Source organism: Solanum tuberosum, unplaced genomic scaffold (assembly GCF_000226075.1).
Source record: "Solanum tuberosum cultivar DM 1-3 516 R44 unplaced genomic scaffold, SolTub_3.0 scf00145, whole genome shotgun sequence".
Classification (NCBI taxonomy): Eukaryota; Viridiplantae; Streptophyta; class Magnoliopsida; order Solanales; family Solanaceae; genus Solanum; species Solanum tuberosum.
Window position 1 is genome coordinate 189,800 of NW_006239069.1, and position 18,474 is coordinate 208,273.

At 33.3% G+C, this 18,474-nt stretch overlaps 1 protein-coding gene across 1 annotated transcript; it reads right to left on the reverse strand.

The window, feature by feature from the left end:
• Positions 1 to 741: 741 nt before the first annotated feature.
• Positions 742 to 13,255, reverse strand: LOC102584187 (uncharacterized). The gene is made up of 14 exons (XM_006352105.2): positions 12,949 to 13,255; positions 11,963 to 12,036; positions 11,767 to 11,844; positions 7,981 to 8,056; positions 7,615 to 7,679; positions 6,765 to 6,866; positions 2,997 to 3,086; positions 2,838 to 2,912; positions 2,589 to 2,621; positions 2,415 to 2,495; positions 2,278 to 2,340; positions 1,816 to 1,884; positions 1,345 to 1,383; positions 742 to 1,258 (listed from the first exon to the last, which is right to left on the reverse strand). Exons 1-14 carry the CDS (start codon positions 12,989 to 12,991, stop codon positions 1,067 to 1,069), a joined length of 1,080 nt encoding a protein of 359 aa, XP_006352167.1. The 5' UTR covers positions 12,992 to 13,255; the 3' UTR covers positions 742 to 1,066.
• Between the last annotated feature and the right edge of the window lie 5,219 nt (positions 13,256 to 18,474).

The window sequence follows — 18,474 nt, forward strand, 5'->3', positions numbered from 1 at the left end:
TGATCGATTTCAGCACATATTCAACAAGATCAAACTTCATCAAATAAAGAGTTTCAAGTTTCAAATTCAAAAAGGTTGATCCGATCCTGCATATTCGCTAGTTTGATACATACAACTCTTCAGGGCCTCTTTATTTTCATTGTTTCATAACTCACAGTTTCTCATTCTACTTCATCCTTGATGAGAGTTTTGTGGGGGTGTTAGATGGCATCAAGTCAAGGCCCTCGGATCTGCAATGTGTTTTTTATATTATGTTATTAGATAGAGCATACCAAATGACAGGATGGCATTGTAGTTGCTTTTCCGTTTTCTGCTTTTGTAAGACTTCTGTTGGTTTTATTGAATTGCTGCTAAGAGCCATTAAAGAGAGCTCAAGGAAACGAGTAAATATGTTGAGTCCATTTATTTATATTATTGATAATAGGCAAAAGTAGTTTTGCATATGAAGTTTCTGTGAACAATTTTACCAAATTACCGATCAAATTCTCAAGGTTCACCCTGCATGAGCGTTTGACACCACAGGATTTCACAAACGCTCACCAATGATGGATTTTCAGACCATCATCTCCACTGCAGCATATTTGAGTATCATTTGTATCATAAATGTGCTCAAAAGACGACGGTACCCATTCATGGACTATGCATTTGGCCAGAATCATCGAAACAGAGAACTGCTCAAGGTCTAAGTACTACAGGGCCCAGAGGCAACAAATCAAACCCAACAGATAGAAAGTAAAGACCTAGGTACGACAAGCTGCAGACAATTAATATGCAGAAAACAGCGGATCCATTTTTTATGAAGTTCAGGAGATAAATTGACATGAAGATCCCTTCATCCAATTTCCTGTATTTCCTTTCTTCAGCTTATCTAAAGGTAGGTAAACAATTTCTAGCCTGAACTTACACATGTATCCTAAGTACCTCAGTAAGTATTGGCTCTACAAAATTCAGCAGCCATCAAAAAATGGCAAAATACTCCCTGAGCCAAGATAGATGCTCAGCAGCAACACTACTTTTAATATATACCATAGAGAAGTTCAATTATTTTAACGATTGGAGAACCACCTCACTTAAAACTCTGCATAGCACTGCGGCTTCTTGTGAGAAGAGAAGCACCACTGCCTGCAAAATTACGCCCAAACACGCTACCAAAACCAGAGTTCTCATTGCTCCTCTGTTCTGAGGTGAAAACAGCATTGGAAACCTGAGGACTGCTTTCACTTGACACTTGGACTACATCTGATATACCTCCAAGCTCCTAAAGAGACGAAAACAAAAAGGAACTAATTTCAGAACTGCATAGCCATGGTTAAAGTTTAGAACTTAAAAGAAAATTATTACTACCTTAAGGCCTGAGGCAGATACAGCACCATGCAAAGGACGCTGCAAAAGTTTAAAAGAGGATTAGTTCTTTTAGTTAGAAGTCGAAGATGATAAAGAGTTCTATCAGAAACACCTTCAACTAATCCTTTTTGTTGAACGCCAAAATTGGAAACAGCAGGTTTCAAAGATACTGAGACCGTTTTTGCTTTCATCATGGTGCAAGCCAAATTAACACACCAACAATTTATAGCTATCATATTATCCAGCTCCAACAAACTATTGGAAGACCTTAACTTCTGAAGTATTCTGACTGTTCAGACCAAGGTTGAAAATACTTCTATAAGCTACTTACACTCTGGGAAGGCCCCAGTGTCGTGGTGTATCCAGTCGAAGCTAAGTTAGAATTTTGCTAGCAAAAACACTGCTTCTATAAAGCTAATAAACTCTTAAATGGGGCAATAAATCACTGCCAAGGCTAACCAACTAACTAACCTTCGGAGATACACTAGAAGCAGATGGAGATGATGATTCGACTGATAAACTTGGAGGCAAAGACCCAGCCTGCAGAAGAAAAGAAAGCAAAATGCAGGTTATTACTAGACAGTGCATAGTTATCACAAGATTGGCATGCAAAAGAACTGAAAACCCAATATAAAAAGCAAAGAAATCAATCTACAATGTAAAATTTGCCAGGTCTATGAACCTGTTTATACAAAGGCAGCATAGTCAGCCTGTCCACATGACTGAAGACATGCTTTGACAAGTCATAACCAATTTGGTCTTGCAATATAAGTAGATAATTTAACTTTTTTTAACTCCCCAGGAGAGGAATACCATAAAAAGACAGACAAACAAGAGAAGGAAGAAGAACTAGGTCTGCGGCACGATAAGCCCTTCTAACTATAAACAATGAAACTATTGACCAAGCAATGTAAAAATAGTTTCAGTCTCTACCCGTGCTGAGGAAGCTACTGATGGTAATTCAAGGGCAGATCTAGATGAGCTAGATGGAGGTGCCTACACATTGAAAACACTATAGTTAGAAGAAAAACATAGGGAAAAAAGTTATCAAACATTAAGACATGTTATACCTCAATCTGCTCCTTGGGTCTACTAGTTTCAATGCTCCTCGCAAAAGAAAGCAACTTTCCCACACCATAGTTTGTTTCATTCTACACAACAGATCATAATACCACCATGACTATAACATGGACATAATTTAAGCTAAATCAAAATTATGAAATTAGAAAAGACAATTCAAGTACCTGTCTCCCTTCAATTCTACTAATTTTTGTCTCCTGTTCATATAAGAAAAGGCGGTTTTCAGTTCCACAAGACAATCAAATTTTGCTAACGAAAAGTAGAGCTGTACAAAGCCCTAATGTAACCGAACGAAGTGGAAAACACGCAATATGAGAGCAAAAACCTTCTGTGTAAGAAGAAAAGCTTAATTGGCACAATAAAGTGAAAACAAAATACATATGGAAATGCTGATGGATGGAAGATCTTCTCACCAATGATTGGACAACAAGATGAACTGACTGGACATCCTCACCAAATGTTCTCACTTTTCCTCGAATTTCAGAAACCTATACATTTAATGATGCTGCATCAATTACAAGAAATCTCAAAGCTTCAACTTAACTAAATGTACAAGCCATTATTGGTCTCACCTCGTCTCTCGTTGCAGCAGTATTATCCACACAATCATCAATTTTAGTATCCACGCGATCAATTCGTGAAGCTAAATGGCGCTTTGTGGCCTGGCAACATAAAGGAACAAAATAAATTTTAAAGACACTAAAACATAGAAGAAAGGGTAAAGTATCTCATGGAACATAAATTTTACACCAGACAAGAAAGCAATGGCCATAGTCTTAACAAACATCTCTCCAGCACGCTTAGGGGTCATTTCGTACAAAGATTAATAACGGAGATATTAGTAATACATGGATTAGTAGTGCAAGGATTAGTAATGCAGGGTTTATTTTTTACCAAGTGTTTGGTTCATTGCTTCCCACCTCATCTTGTGTTTTTGGATTATATAGAAAGCTTAATTCCAATTATACCCTTGAATTATTATGGCATTTTCTATTTCATGTAATTGGGTCAAGGTAGATAATTACTAGACAATATTATTTTTTTATGGCCTTCTAACTAGCTAGGAGAAGAACAATTTTGTTCACATGTTTGCTATTTTCTCACTTGAATGGTTTAAGGGTAAATAATTGTCATCTTAATAAATTGATCACTCACAAAACATCAATTTTCAATTTAAAAAAATAGACCATCTACTTTTAAAACCGAAAAGATGGTAAGCAATCGTAAAATCGAATAAACCATCTACATTTACACATAAAAACTGCAAGTTGTAGTTTTAATATGTATGCAATTTTATAAATTGTTCAAAATACAAATAATTAGAAAAACATATATATATCAACAAATAATACATTCAATTAAGATCACAAACGTCATGTAGTAATATATTTGCTTTTTCAATTATTAAATATTAAACAACTCACATTTCAAATATTATATTGATTTGTATTGGATTTATTTAACAGCAAACAACTCTCTCTAAATAATAAAATTTGTAACCTAATTTATTTAAATAAATTTACTAGTACAAATATAAAATATAAAACATAAATCAAGAAAATAAACAAAATGATTAAAAGGATTTGAAGGATATTTTTATCTTTACATAGATTAACCTCATGGTATTAATCTCATGTATTACTAATACCACCAAATGAGAGGTATTAGTTATACATCCTAGTAGGGTGACCTAAAATTCCTACCAAAAATAGTACTAAATAATGTCATACATAATATATGGACTATTTCTCGTAATACTCCTTACCAAACGACCCCTTACTAACTACCTTCATCACCAGGGGATAGACATCACAAGTACATTGGACCTATTGCATAATTACGAAAGTGAGCAAACCTTGGGCATCTTTTATGTGATAGCCACATGCAGAATGACCTGAACCATGCAGTTCATTTTTCTTTCTTTTTTCTTTTTTTTCACGAGTCACAGTAGATAACTCTGGGTCATGAGTCAGCTGCAGAAAATTCTATAATGGTAAAATATTCAAGGCTCATGCAGTCATTCATGCTTAATAAACTGCTACTTGTAAGTTAACAAGGCCTAGTGCCATATGTCAATGAGCACACATACACAATAGGTGTCTAGATATTAGAAGTGAAATCATGCCAATAATCACCAATTTGAGAGCACTACACCTTTTTGATGAAAACCAACAGAATAAGGAGTCATTGTAGGAATGCTACCCAAGGGTTTATCCTAGTGGTCAATGAATGGGTTGAGAACAATGAAGTTTCAAGTTCAAATCTCAGGTGACACAAAAACACTAGATGATTTCTTCCCATTTATCCAAAAGCATTGATAAACAGAGTTATTGGCACATGTGCTGACAAGAGGCACCAGGTACCCATGGAATTGGTTGAGGGACGCACTAACTGGTCCGCACACCACGATTATCAAAAGAAAAAGAGTCTATAGTATGAATGTCAAATTCCTAGGCTGATGAGTATTGGGAGGTAACCATCCTAGCTTGATGACTATTTTCATCAACAAGCGATATGTAACACACAAACAGAGAAGTGCAACCTCAATTGTGAAGTTCAAGATGCGTGGACACAGAGCTGCCACAAAGAACGGTCTGAATTCACCACTGCATATACAAACTAAGGTAATAACCCTTGGAAACTTTCCAATGGCATTGGACTTGCACCAAGCACACAATATCCACTTCACAAATATGGTACATGGCAATTTCACAATGTAACTATTGTCCAACTCACTCTGAGTTTCACATGTTTGAATATAATAGTTTATGGGTACGCACTTTGCACGTGTCCTTCATATCAATTAAAAACAATTTTAAAAAATTACATAAATGTTATTAAATAATGTGTTTGAATTATAGAATATTAAAAAATGGGTAAATTCCCAAAAATGGTGAACATCGAACTCGTCTAGCTAAGCTCAATAAGGAGAAATCCTACCTAACAGAAGTACATAGATGCCTTATTGTGATTTCTGAGGACTTCTATGGGATTATATTAAGAAAATTGTTGTTACTTTTTGTGACCTTACACTGAAAACAAATTAATAACACAAATAAATTCATCATGATTCTTCGAAAAATTGTCAAATAACACAAAAGAAATTTTGAATCTTTAGGTCTATTAGAATTAGAAATGAATGAAGTTGGCTCTATAGCTCCTAAAAATTGATAAGCAACAATGTGAAGTTCTAAAATGACCAACCTGAAAACAAACAAGTAACACAAAAATACGTTTATCACGAATCTTCAAATATTTGTCAAATAACACAAAGTACAAATATAATATGAAAATAATTATACTTCATGATCTCAATATAATATAATCCTAAGCATCGGGAACTACGAAGTATTATCACTGTAAACCTTATAATAGATCGAGTGGTTAATGAGATTTTATTTGAAAGATTCTAACAACATTGTCTTTCCTTTTTCATAATGGTAAAAAAAAAAGTTAAAAAAATTAGTACAGTATCATAATTAATTTAGACTACACCTCTATTCAACCTTTGTAATTATGTCTGGTCTTTTAAGCCCCTTGTATAAGCTTGTGTAGAAATTAATTTTACCATGTTACTTTCAGCTCCCAAGGTTTTAGCTACCCACTTGTTTCCTCTTCCCTCTTTCTCCGTGTATTCTCTAATGTTAAGAAGCTTACAAGTTACAACTCCCCTAACACTGCTACTTGAATTGAACTGGCATTATAGATGAATCCATTCAGATTGACTACCGGTAAATTCACTATCATGTATTTACAACACCTAAAATGTAGAATAACACGCGCATTAAATGAAGTACTTTCGACCCCACCGAGCTAAATTTCTCTTCAAATATATGTATAAGACATGATAAAAGAAAGAACTTATAGTTATATTACATAGTTCAAGTAAGAAAATGATTTGTATAAAGTAAAATCTTAGTCGTTTTGAAAACCCTAAATACTAGGACATTCTACATAATATAAGGAAAGAATAAATAACCAAAATTTTACTCCTTCAACCTAATTTATGTGATACAATTTCCTTTTTAGTCTGTCCCAAAAGAATGATATTTTTCAATATTTAGAAATAATTAAACATTAAGCCTTCTATTTTACCCTTAATAGATGATTTTAAGTCACAAATATTCTTTCTTAAATTTTGTGCACAATCAAAGTGCATCACATAAATTGGGACAGAGGGAGCAGTTGATTTCAAAGTCATAAATATTAGAAAAACAATTAAATTACAAGTGTACAATATGAAATCTATTTTTTATGAATAAAAAAGTCCAAAATTTTGTGTAGGGACTTTGTGCTTTTAGAATAGTATAGATAAGCACAGTAAATCAGGAAATACTTACAGAAATAGATGTGTATACACTCTCAAGCTGTTTGGACACACTACCACATGCATCAGATAAGCTCCGCCTGGTCGCAAACATAAATTCAGGAAGCTTCCAACCCTACAAGCATGCAAGTCAATTCTAAGGTGCAGTCGTTGACAAAAAGACTCAGTTAGAAAACATTCAAGCCTATGGCATCCGAACTAGAAGGCAAATAATTTTAACTATTAACCTCCACCTCGTTTACCAATATAAATGTAAATATATTGCACCGAAGGGTGTGGCATAGTGATCAATGAAATGGGTTGAGGACTGTGAGGTCTCAGGTTCAAATCCCAATAAAGACAAAACACTAAGTGATTTCTTCCCATATGTTCTAGCCTTGGTAGACAGGATTACTTAGTACCTATTACTGGTGGGAAATGGCAGGTATCTCGTGGAATTAGTCGAGGTGCGCGAAAGCTGGTTCGGACACCATGGTTATAAAAACGTTTTTTCTTTAAAAATAAATAAATTATATATATATATATAGCTGGTTCGGACACCATGGTTATAAAAACATTTTTCTTTAAAAAAAAAAATTATATATATATGGGGGGCTGCACATTTGACTAAAATCATATACCTAAGATAGGCTATGGCAATTGCCTTTTGATTCAACAATTTGTTTGAAAGGCATAGTTTAGGAACAATAAACTCTTGGGAGCAAGGAAACAATCTGTACTCAATCACTCAATTCCTTGAGATAAGGACGTTGTGGTCGATCGTCAAATGGAGGGTAGTTACATGAATTAGAAGACATAATTTGTGCATCCAACATTATCATGACATACAGTTCCATCTAGCAGAAAGAAATAAAAGGTGTTACCTTCCACCAAATATAGCCATACCCCATCACCACAACAACAATGATTATAGTATATCTGCTAGAACCTGAATAGAATTTAAAAAACAAGTTAAATGCGTAAAATACAATCACAAATATCATTGGTCACTGCAAGAAGTAATGCTATAAATGAAGCAGAATGGAAGAGTATTACAGGTAAGGAGATTTTAATTTGCAAGGCATGTGGTACACTGACAATGAGACCACGATTTGTCTTGGCAAATTAAGAAAATGACAATAAATATGTCCTAAGACACTCCTGTCATAAAGGTCCTGTTGTTTCCATCAGAAGACAGAAGAGCCTTTAATTGCTTCCATATACAACTAATGATATGTAGTAACAAAAACCTGATCCACTTGATGTCACAATTGTAACAGATCTATTTGAAGCCAAGAGTTGCAGCTCCTGCCGTAAGCTATTAACCTGTAAAGAAAATCACTCTTTAAAAAAAGTTTTTGTTTCCAGAGCAGCAGGTATGCTGATATTAGAAATCAATTACACCACTCTTTTTTGTTAAGGAACAAACATTGACACTTATAGAAAAGGAGTGATAATGTAAAGCAACTATGCAAAGCACAAATAATTATTTGTAACACTCATCGGTGTTCTTTTTCTTTTGAGCTGCACAAGCATTATATTGAACAATATACAAGGATGGTTTAGAGAAGAAGGGAATCAACAAAAATCTGTTTTAGTGAATGTAAGTTATGTGATCTCCAACACCCAATAATGTTAAATTCTATGAACTGCCAACCCCAAACCCCAAGACCTGCATATTCAAGCTTGACTTCGAGTAGCATATAAAGTCAAGCTCCAAGGACAATCAAGCTTCACATCGATCTTGAGAGTTGAGCATGACTCGTGTCAATAAACTAAACGAGCTTAGAAATGAGTTCAAACTTGAACATCAATCCATGGGCATATTTTCAGGTCTACTGGAAAATTCTAAGACTTTATAGCTTAAGCAAATTTTAGAATTGAATACAGTACATCAAAATGTTTTCCAAGTGTTGCAGAAAATTGGATAATGACCCTCAAATGTATCTTTTTTTATTAAGGCAAACTTTCATTACATGCCGGTCAAAAACATGCCCGTATACAAGGAGAATACCAAAAATTAGAAAACCTAACGAAAGTGTTTTATTTTTCTACGAATGACACACAATGTTCTTTACAAACAAGAATCTCACAGATGCACCAAAAGGAAATAATGGATAAGAGGAGATTCCTCAAGTGTACAAAATCCCTCTCTACTCTATTAAAAGCTCTATTATTCGTCTCTCTGTAAGGTCCACATGACTGCGTCTTCATCGCGGTGACTCGGTCATCTAAAAGTTCAGCTAAACAATGTTTCTTTCACAGTGGCGGGCATCAACTACTCAATTCCAAACCATAAACAAGATGCTATCCGACAATGCAAAAGGAGGTGATTTACGTCGTCCCCTGATTCTTTACACATGACGCACCAAATTACACAAGTAATCTTTCTCTTCCTCAAATTTTTCGCCATCAAAATTACCCCTCTTGTAGTTAGCCAAGTGAAAAAAATACTTCTCAGTACCCTAGGGATCCACACTGTGATATGTGGAAAAAATGACTCCTCCCTAATCAGAAGCTTCACATAACAGGACTTAACTGAAAAGCTAAGTTGTGTGGACTCTTCATTTTCAATGCCGCACCCATGTTGGATTCTCCAAAAATACACTACTTTTGGAGAATTTGACACCCACCACTGACAATTTTCGAAGAGTCCGAGCAACATAACTGAAAAGATGTTGTTTTCCCTGGGCACCATCTCCATACATCTTGTCTATCCTGTCAAGTTGTTTGTTTGTGGAGCAACTTTGACCAAATTCCTCAACCTCTCAAATTTGGAAGTTATTCCTAAAACCTCAAAAACAATGCACTTCTCCCCCTTGCATACTCCTTAACTGTTGGAGTAGCATCTCCTTTTGACATGAAATTTTGTACATGTTCGGAAAGGTTAATCTCAAGATGTTTCCGCATCATTTATGTCCCTGAAAACTCACTCTAATCCCCAACACCAAATCACATCAATTATACAACCTAAAAGAACTTATTTAATAGCATATATGTATATTTTTGATACTTCAATTTAAAAAAGGTAAGATGAATAATTCATGAACATAAGCATGTTTTACGCAAGCTCAATTTCTGAATATGGGCTCAAACATGATCTTAAGTTCATGCGATGCAAGTAAATGTCTAGGCCAATGTCAAGCTTACTGAGCCTAGAGATCCTTATTCACAAAATAGCTCAAGTTAGCCAAACTCCTCTTTAATAAAATACTCCTTCAGATTATCAGCCCACATAGGTGATGAATCGAGAGAAAGATGATGTATGTATGTAAGCATTCAAAATATATATAAAATAAAAATGAGCCAAGCCAATAAATTTTCAGAGCAATGTTTGAAGTAAAGATTTTTTTCATCAACTTCCTTCACAACATGATAGCCCTAAAGATGAAAAGATTTCAAAATCTCATAATATACAATCAATTCATTCAACATGTTGTTTGCAGAGGACAATTCTTACGTCAAAATCAAGTATTACATCTTAACCCAGTTCATCCTGAAATCTTGGTTCAACTCTTCGCTATGGGGTAAAAGATGCCTCTGATTAGCTCAATAAATTATCCACCTCCCCCATTTCTCCTTCACCCCTACACTCTTGTCCAAGAAAAAAGCAAAACTAGAACAGGGGGCATTAACCAAGTAAGCCATACGCCTCAAGAAATGAGGCATGGACCTTTTTAACTTTGAAAACTGAAAACCGTCTAGTAGTAAAATCCCTGCAAAGAAACTACTATTGCTGACACATATAAGTTATCATTTTAATCAAATAACTGCATTAGGAGAAGGCATGAAGTGGTATTTTTGTTATAAGAGAGTTGTTATAAGAGCGACATCGGAATTGAGAAAATTTTAGCTCAAAATGCTAAATAAAATAGCTCTTGGTTCAAAATAATAGTTTCCACAATAATTATCATTATCTTCAATAACCATAATACCCTAGGAAAACAACAATCACAACATCACTCGGTGAAATCCCACATGTGGGGTCTGGTACGCAGACCTAACCACTACCTCATGGAGGTAGAGAGGCTGTTTTTGAAAGACCCTTGGCTCAGATGTAGCAATTCCAAAGACAAAGAAGAAAATATAGCGAGTCACAAGGAAACAGTGCAAAGTCTACAAGAAGGAAGCAACAACTACAACAAAATAGTGCAATACTTGAAACACAATACACAAAATACTAGAATAAAGTATTGAAAACAATAATAAATAATGATGGATATCAACCACCCTAAGCAAAACAACACTACACTACCTACTAACCTTCTACACTAATACGTGTCCTCCATACCTTCCAATCTAAGGTCATGTCCTCGGTAATCTCATAATACTTCAAGAAAAAGATGGCCCAAGACTTGGACAAATCATGTCTTCTCATCCAGAAAGCAATGATATTAATATCCTGATTAAGATTAAATTGGGAAGACAACTTCTTTCCTAATAGCCTACATCTGTATCGACAAAATAACCTCCACAATCACCTAGCTAGATTGCAGGCTTCTATTGTCAAAGGTTCCTTGCCACATTTGTTTGGCAGTTTAACGAGATACTCCACATGCTGATTCATTCCTTGCTCATTACACCATTCATTGGGACTTTCCCACTGTGTACAACCTACTTTCCATCCTTCAGTTAGTAATCAAAATTTACTCCCAGATCTCATCCAAAGTTTAGTTCCACAAAATAACCAGCCAAAGAAAATGCTTAAGTTTTCTATGCTGATCAAAAGACGTCCTAATCTCGTCTCTCAGACTCTCATATGTGTCGTACACCTACTGACAAAATATTGTGTACGGCACACCCCAGATACGAATATCAATCTTCTATAATCCACGCCTTCTTCCTAATCCATCAAGAAACTTCCCAACCGAATTTCTAATTGTCAAGGATGACATGCAAACTTTAGCTTTACAAGAAATTTTAATCTTCTAACTCCAGCATAATCATAAAATGAACAAACTAAGAACAAACACAAATTCCAAAGATGAGTAAAACCATATGCACCAAACATGAACAAGCAAGAGAAACTGCAAAACCTGCTGCAGCAAGGAATCATTGCGCGGCTTTGGAGTTGAACTGGTTGATTTATCTTGTCGAATTTGCCTCAAGGCAATCTACAGTCAGAGGATACAATGTATTAGATTTAGCTCATTTCGAATTGACATGGTAGAGAAACTAAAAAGCCACACAACCAAAACTCTCAAAACACTAAACTGTGAATAACAACCAGACCTTAAATGCGCCGGAGAAAAAATCGGAGACATCTGGCAATCGTCCTTCCTTAGCAAGTACTGACCCAACAATGCCTGCACAAATTATGAGATACGTTATTCAACACCACCAATACCATTGTTATTACCTTATTAACTTTATTTTTTAACATATCAATTTTAGTTCCTAAAATGAATATTATGCAGAACAAAATAAAGTTGCAACTCTTAAAATGTCTTCAATAGTTCTTTCTCCCAATGTGAATTTCAAAAGTTGTATAAAATCACTATCATCTCCTCCAGCTATTCTCCTTCTGTCTTATTTTCACATCATACCTTGTTTTCCAAAACCTTCTACTCTTCTTCTTTGCTTAGGCATGAAAGACACACAAAAAGTAATAAAGGGTTATTGCACCCTGATTAGGGAAAGGGTATATGTATTATGACGTATTTGTTGTTTTCACATCTCAAATACGACAAAGCAACTCTACTTTTGCATCAAAAAAGGCGGTAGATGTTTTATTTAAAGCTGACATTTCTAGGTCACAAGCTTCTAGAAAAATTGATGAACTTCTGTTGCAAATAGGTATTCACGTTTGGTAGTTGGTTAAAGTTATGGTACTAGTAATACAGGGATTAGTTATGATGAAACTATGTACATTATTTTAAGTCAGAACATGTATTAGTTATTCCATCAATAACACATGAATTCCCTCAGTAACATTTATTAGTTATGCGAGTTTCTAAATTGCAAAACAAACAATGTATTAGGTGTATTGAATTTTATACATAACAAAAGATATTACTTATCCAAGCTCCTTACCGGCTACCAATCGACCCCTTAGGGTTTTAGTAAACCACTAAATTTGCAACTCAGAACTTGTGCTACCAACAAATGAGAATATAATACGCACAACACATGTTATTCGCCACCAAGAGTGTAAAGTATCAACTAAAATTCTAGCAATAGTCACTATCGACGATACAACAGAGCAAGAGAGTACGAACCAGCACCAACGAGGATAGTGAGCTTGCCGAGAGGTAGAGCCATGGAATTTCTCAGAATCGATCATGAAATAGAGAAAACCATTGATTTCTATTTGCAATGGCAGAGTTGCGTCGAGAGGTGAGAAATTACAATTGACAACTTGGAGAACAAGGCAGAGTCCTTGATCGAGAGATCAACCCTACTTTTGTGAAGCTTACTTTTAGGGGAAAAATATTGTTTAATTTAATTTTTAATTAATTCATAAATATGAATAGATTTTTGTATTTACGAAAAGGACCTGGGTGTTGGTTTTGGTACAAAATAGGAAGAATATTGTTTTATGCTTTGCAATTGCTGCCACCGGGAAGAATTGGCTGTGAAGGGGCTGAGCAGTCTAGAATTTTTTGGGCCTGGCCGGTTCCATATCGGGCCGGTCATGGGGCCGCTATTGTTTAATGGGACCTAGTTTAATTGTGGAAAAAATTATTAGAATATTAAATTTAAGATTTTAATTTACATAATATAAATATATTAACATTTGAATTACAAATATAATTTTAATTACAAATGTGACGATTTATCAATCTATATATTATATTATATTAAAAGCTATTAATAGCATGAAGATCCTTTTTTGTCATTGATTAAAAGAATTCGTTTTAGACAAAATAGTCTTTTCATCGTTTTCCTAAAAAATTATTGTATTTTAAAGTATTATTCTAATATTTAATATTTTGAAATTAATGAAATTTATAATTACCAAATCTTTACTAATTTGGAATAGGTAAGAACTCCTAATATAGTCTTGATTTATATAAGGACACTATTTAAATTTAAAATAGATTTGTAAGTGGTAAGAATTCCTGATATTTAGTACTTTAAATTTGACTAAAATTTTACTTTTAAAATTATTACTTTATTTGAACTAAGTTAAAAGTCGAATCATTTATGACTTTAAATTCAATTAAATTAAACTCCATTAGAATATGACTCAATTTTGAATATATTTTTTTAATTTTAAAATCAAACATGTAAACCTCTTGTCTGTAGAAATTCTTCACTTAAATTATTTGAGTTATATTTATAATAACCAAGTATTTAGAGCACAACGAGCAACACATGTATTTAGATAGGACCAATGGTCGGGGGCTTGCATTTCTGCCGGCTGCCGCCCTATTTAAGTTGTCAATCAAAATTTCCTATTTTACAGTCTTCAATTGCCTAGAGTGTCTATAAAGGGTTGCATGTTTTCAATATATATAGTTTAATGATCTGACCCATCGGTGGCCCCCTAAAGTAGATACAAATCTTCACTTAGACCCTTTAACTAACATTTTAAACACCTCATGTGGAGGTCTGTGATATCATTTTGACACTTTTTGTATATTTTTAAAACTAGCTTAAGTGTGTATCAAAACGCCTCCTACGTGGAAAAATAAATTAATCAACATGTGACATGTGGAATTTTCTTTTATATTTTTTTAAAAACTCACTTTTACTTTCTTTTTTCTTCAGAATATCTAACCTCATTTTCTTATGCCTTTTAGTTCTTTATTTGTGTTATTCTTTTTCAAACCCATTAAAATTCATGTGTTCTTGTGCAATACAAAATTTTGATTCATTGTGTTAAATTCCTTAATTCCTCCTTTCTTGAAAATTGAAATGCAACTTGAAAGAAAAATAACAATATTATTTATATATGGTGAAGATGAGGAATAAAATGGGGATTTAGTTATAAATGCTATGGGAAAATGTTGTTCAAGGGGTGTAATAGCTTATTCCTCCAATTTTTGTTGTTAATGATCCAGAAATTTGTGGTAATTTGCAATAAGAAAACTGAAAATTAAGAGAACTTTTCATTATACTTGGGGGCAAAAGTTTTTTATTTAGTTGTAGTAGTAGAGCTTAAAATTTATGTGATTTGATTTTAAAAAGAAAAAGAGTATCACAAATTCTTAGAAAATGATGATTGTCTTCTTTTTTTTCTAGTGAGGTTGCTAAAGAAATTGACTCTTTTGTTTAAGAAATTGGATTATGATGTAACCCAACAAAATTTTGTAGAATTATTTCAAAAAGTTATGTGGTGATGGAGGTTGATGGAAGGTGGAGAAGTTGTAGGAAAAGAAGTGTGAGGAAGAAGAAGAGAGCAAAAATATTTTTCAAGAAAAAAAATATTTCATGCACATCAAATTCGTGTAATACACATGTTTTGTTGAGTCAGCGAAAAGTGTCAAAATGACACAGCAGAAACCTATATGAGGAGTTTAAAATATACATCACCTAGTTGAGGTGTCTAAGTGAACATTGGTGTCAACTTTAAGGGGCTACCGATGGGTTTGACCTTTAAAATTATACAAAAAGTTTAGTTAAGGGGTCTAAGTGAAAATTGGTGTCAACTTTAGGAGGTCACCGATGAGTTAGGTCAATAATTTATCAACGTCAGATAAAACCTAAATAATAGTCTGGAAACAACAATCTGGTGCCATTTTCACGCCAAAAAAACTATTTACTTCAAAATTAAATGTTTTTTTCGTATTTTTGGTAAGCCAATTAAGAATCCTAAACAAACTCTTATAATTAATTTAGAGTCCAAATTATCATATAATATTCTTTTGTTTTTTTATTTAAATATTAATAATACATGAATATCTTAAGAGAAATAAGTATTTCTAAAAATGAGTTGACGGTGTAATTATCTTGTCCACTGTCAGTGGATAGTAGTTAACCTCATAAAAATATAAGATAATATCCACTACTTTTCACAATGAAGTACTCCAAGTCTTTTAGGACATGTTTGGTGTGTTGGATAAAGGGATATCCCTTAGGGGTCGTTTGGTTTGAATACTAGTAATGATGGGATTAGTTTATATTGCTTGTTTGGTTTGTCATATTCAAACTAATATTCCTTGTATAAATTTTGAGAATAAGTTGTTTGTTTACAAAAATACCCTCACCTTATTTAGTTTTTCTTTTTTACATTTTCTTTGCAAGCTTTAGTTATTCTTTCTTAAAAATAAAAATTCCATCTTATTTAGCTTAAATATTTTTGTGTGTGCATTTCCATGATTGTGCTGTATGTTTTAAAAATTAAACTTTCTCTTATTTAGTTTAAAAATTAAACTTTCATCTTATTTAGCTTAAAAATAAAACTTTCATCTTATTTAGTTTAAAAAATAAAACTCTCATCTTATTTAGACTTAAAAATAAAACTTTCATTTTAAGTTTATTAAAGTAAAAGAAAATTTATAAAGTTATCTATATTTTACTTATAGATAAAATATAATTTTTAAGTGAGTAATAAACTATTTAATGAAAAATATGTAATTTAGTAGTGGAGTGAACATTTTAAGAGAAATCAAAATATAAATAAACATAATAATTACACAAATAAATTCAACTTATAATATATTCATAAATAAAAATTGTATTTATAAAATGTATTTTTTTAATATAAATATATATTTATCATAATAACAACGAATAATTAAGGTTGTGAATGTTATTATAAATATTGTTAAAAATTATGTTAATATGTATGAATGTAAAAGTGGTGTATAAAAGAGAGTTTTTTTTTTGAGAATGTATAACTAACAACAAAAGAATGTATATCTCATGACCAAACCCAAATGGTAATAGCAGAGACTCTGCTCTCCCAAGGCGATATGATATGAGATGCCCCTTTCGGATTAATCAGGATTCTCAGAATAAAATCAATTGCAACTCAACAAAAGAGAGTTTAAGGGGGTATTTTTGTTAATTTACACACCTTATCCCAAGATAACTTATCCTGGGATTACTATACCACCCCCAGTGAGGGATAACTTATCTCAGGACTAATTATTAATCCTGGGATAAGTTATCCCTATCTTTGCAACCAAACAATGAATTAAAGGCCACTAAAAAGTTATCCCAAGATTAATTCATCTTATCCATCACACTGAACGATCCCTTAATTCCTTGTTTTGCTATAAAGTTTGAGATAACTTATTTCAAGATTGATAATTAGTATTGTGATAAGTTATTCCGTCTCTCGGTGGAACAATAATCTTGTGATAACTTATTAGATAATAGTTAAAATGGTAAAAATATCTCTAAAACCTTTTTATACATCATTTTTCACATTCTTGACCCTTGTATACATCACTTTTTATATTCTTGACCCTTTTTATACACTACTTTTCACATTCTTTACATTTATGTAGAGTACTTATATAAACAAACAATTTATTTTTTAAAATTTTACCATGCATATTATTAATAATAATACAACAAACCAAGCATTTACTGATAAATATTCTCAACATAACCAATTTCATCATAATTTGAACGACCCCATAGTAAACAGTAATTAATGTACGACATCTTTCCTAGGTTGTTCCTTTTATTTTATTCATTTGTTAGCTAATACTACTATCTAAGGATGGAGAAGTGGAAGAACTATGTTATATATTGTAGTAGCTCTTATGTCCCAAGGGTCCGGCAGAAAAACAAAGACATAAACTATTTAATTATCTAAAACCTCGAAAATATCTTTGTTTGCTTGGTTGAGGAGTGCAACTTGTCCGTCGTGTAAGCAACTTATCAAAGATAATGATGAACTTGCCTTTGGTATGCCTTGTTTTAGGCGTGTCATGTATCGGCGATGTCTTAAGGAGAGTGTACTCAATGTTAACCACAAAAATAACGCTCTCCCAACAACATTCCCCGTCCTACGTGTGACAAAACTGTTAAAGGATGGATAGTGTATGATTTCAAACCATTTCCTTCATATGCTCATGTTCAAGTAGCAAGTCAGACTATGGTAGGGTCAGATTGGTTTGAAACTATCTTTGTAGTCAACATGTGTAATCAACATGTGGTCTTCCTGCTGTGACTATCCCTTTCTCGATCGGGAGAATGACGTGGTGACATTTTTGTCATGCAATCACCTCATTCATGTTAGGTGTTTTCTCCAAATGTAGCTCACATATGGTAAGATTGAGTGTCCGATGTGTCACACAAAGATCACTCAAGTGCCTCACATAACACATTGTGGTAAATCGGATGATGAGTAGATCATATTTGGTAGGTATGGAGAATACTCAAGTGCCTCGCATAACACATTATGGAAAATCGGATGATGAGTAGATCATATTTGGTAGGTATGGAGAATTCAAGTTAGAAATGGGAATTTAGGCCGAACATGTTCTAAATTGGTTCACGCAACATAGACATGAGAATACCAAGCCAAAAATAATGATTTTGTTAAAGTCAAACCTATATATGTTGTTAATAAGAATTTTTAGGTTCAAATTGACTATTTTAGATAGAAAAGGAATTATTGTTGATGAGGATTTCTAAGCCCAACTCAACCTAATTATTACTCTTTATTAGAAGTGGCACTTGAGGGTGTACGAACACTGCTATATGCAGTTGTACAAAATGCACCAATAGTTGTATTCTTTTAGGCACTTGAGGGTGTACAAACACTGCTATATGCAATTGTACAAAATGCACCAATAGTTGTATTCTTTTAGGGATAATTTTGTAATTTTATCTTATTACTT

Coding starts and splice junctions, on each gene's coding strand:
- LOC102584187 (XM_006352105.2), bottom strand. CDS start 12,991: ATGGCTCTACCTCTCGGCAAGCTCACTATCCTCGTTGGTGCTG. Junction 8,057..11,766: donor ATGATTCCTTGCTGCAGCAG/GTTTTGCAGTTT, acceptor TTTTCTTTACAG/GTTAATAGCTTACGGCAGGA. Junction 2,496..2,588: donor GTAGAATTGAAGGGAGACAG/GTACTTGAATTG, acceptor TCTGTTGTGTAG/AATGAAACAAACTATGGTGT.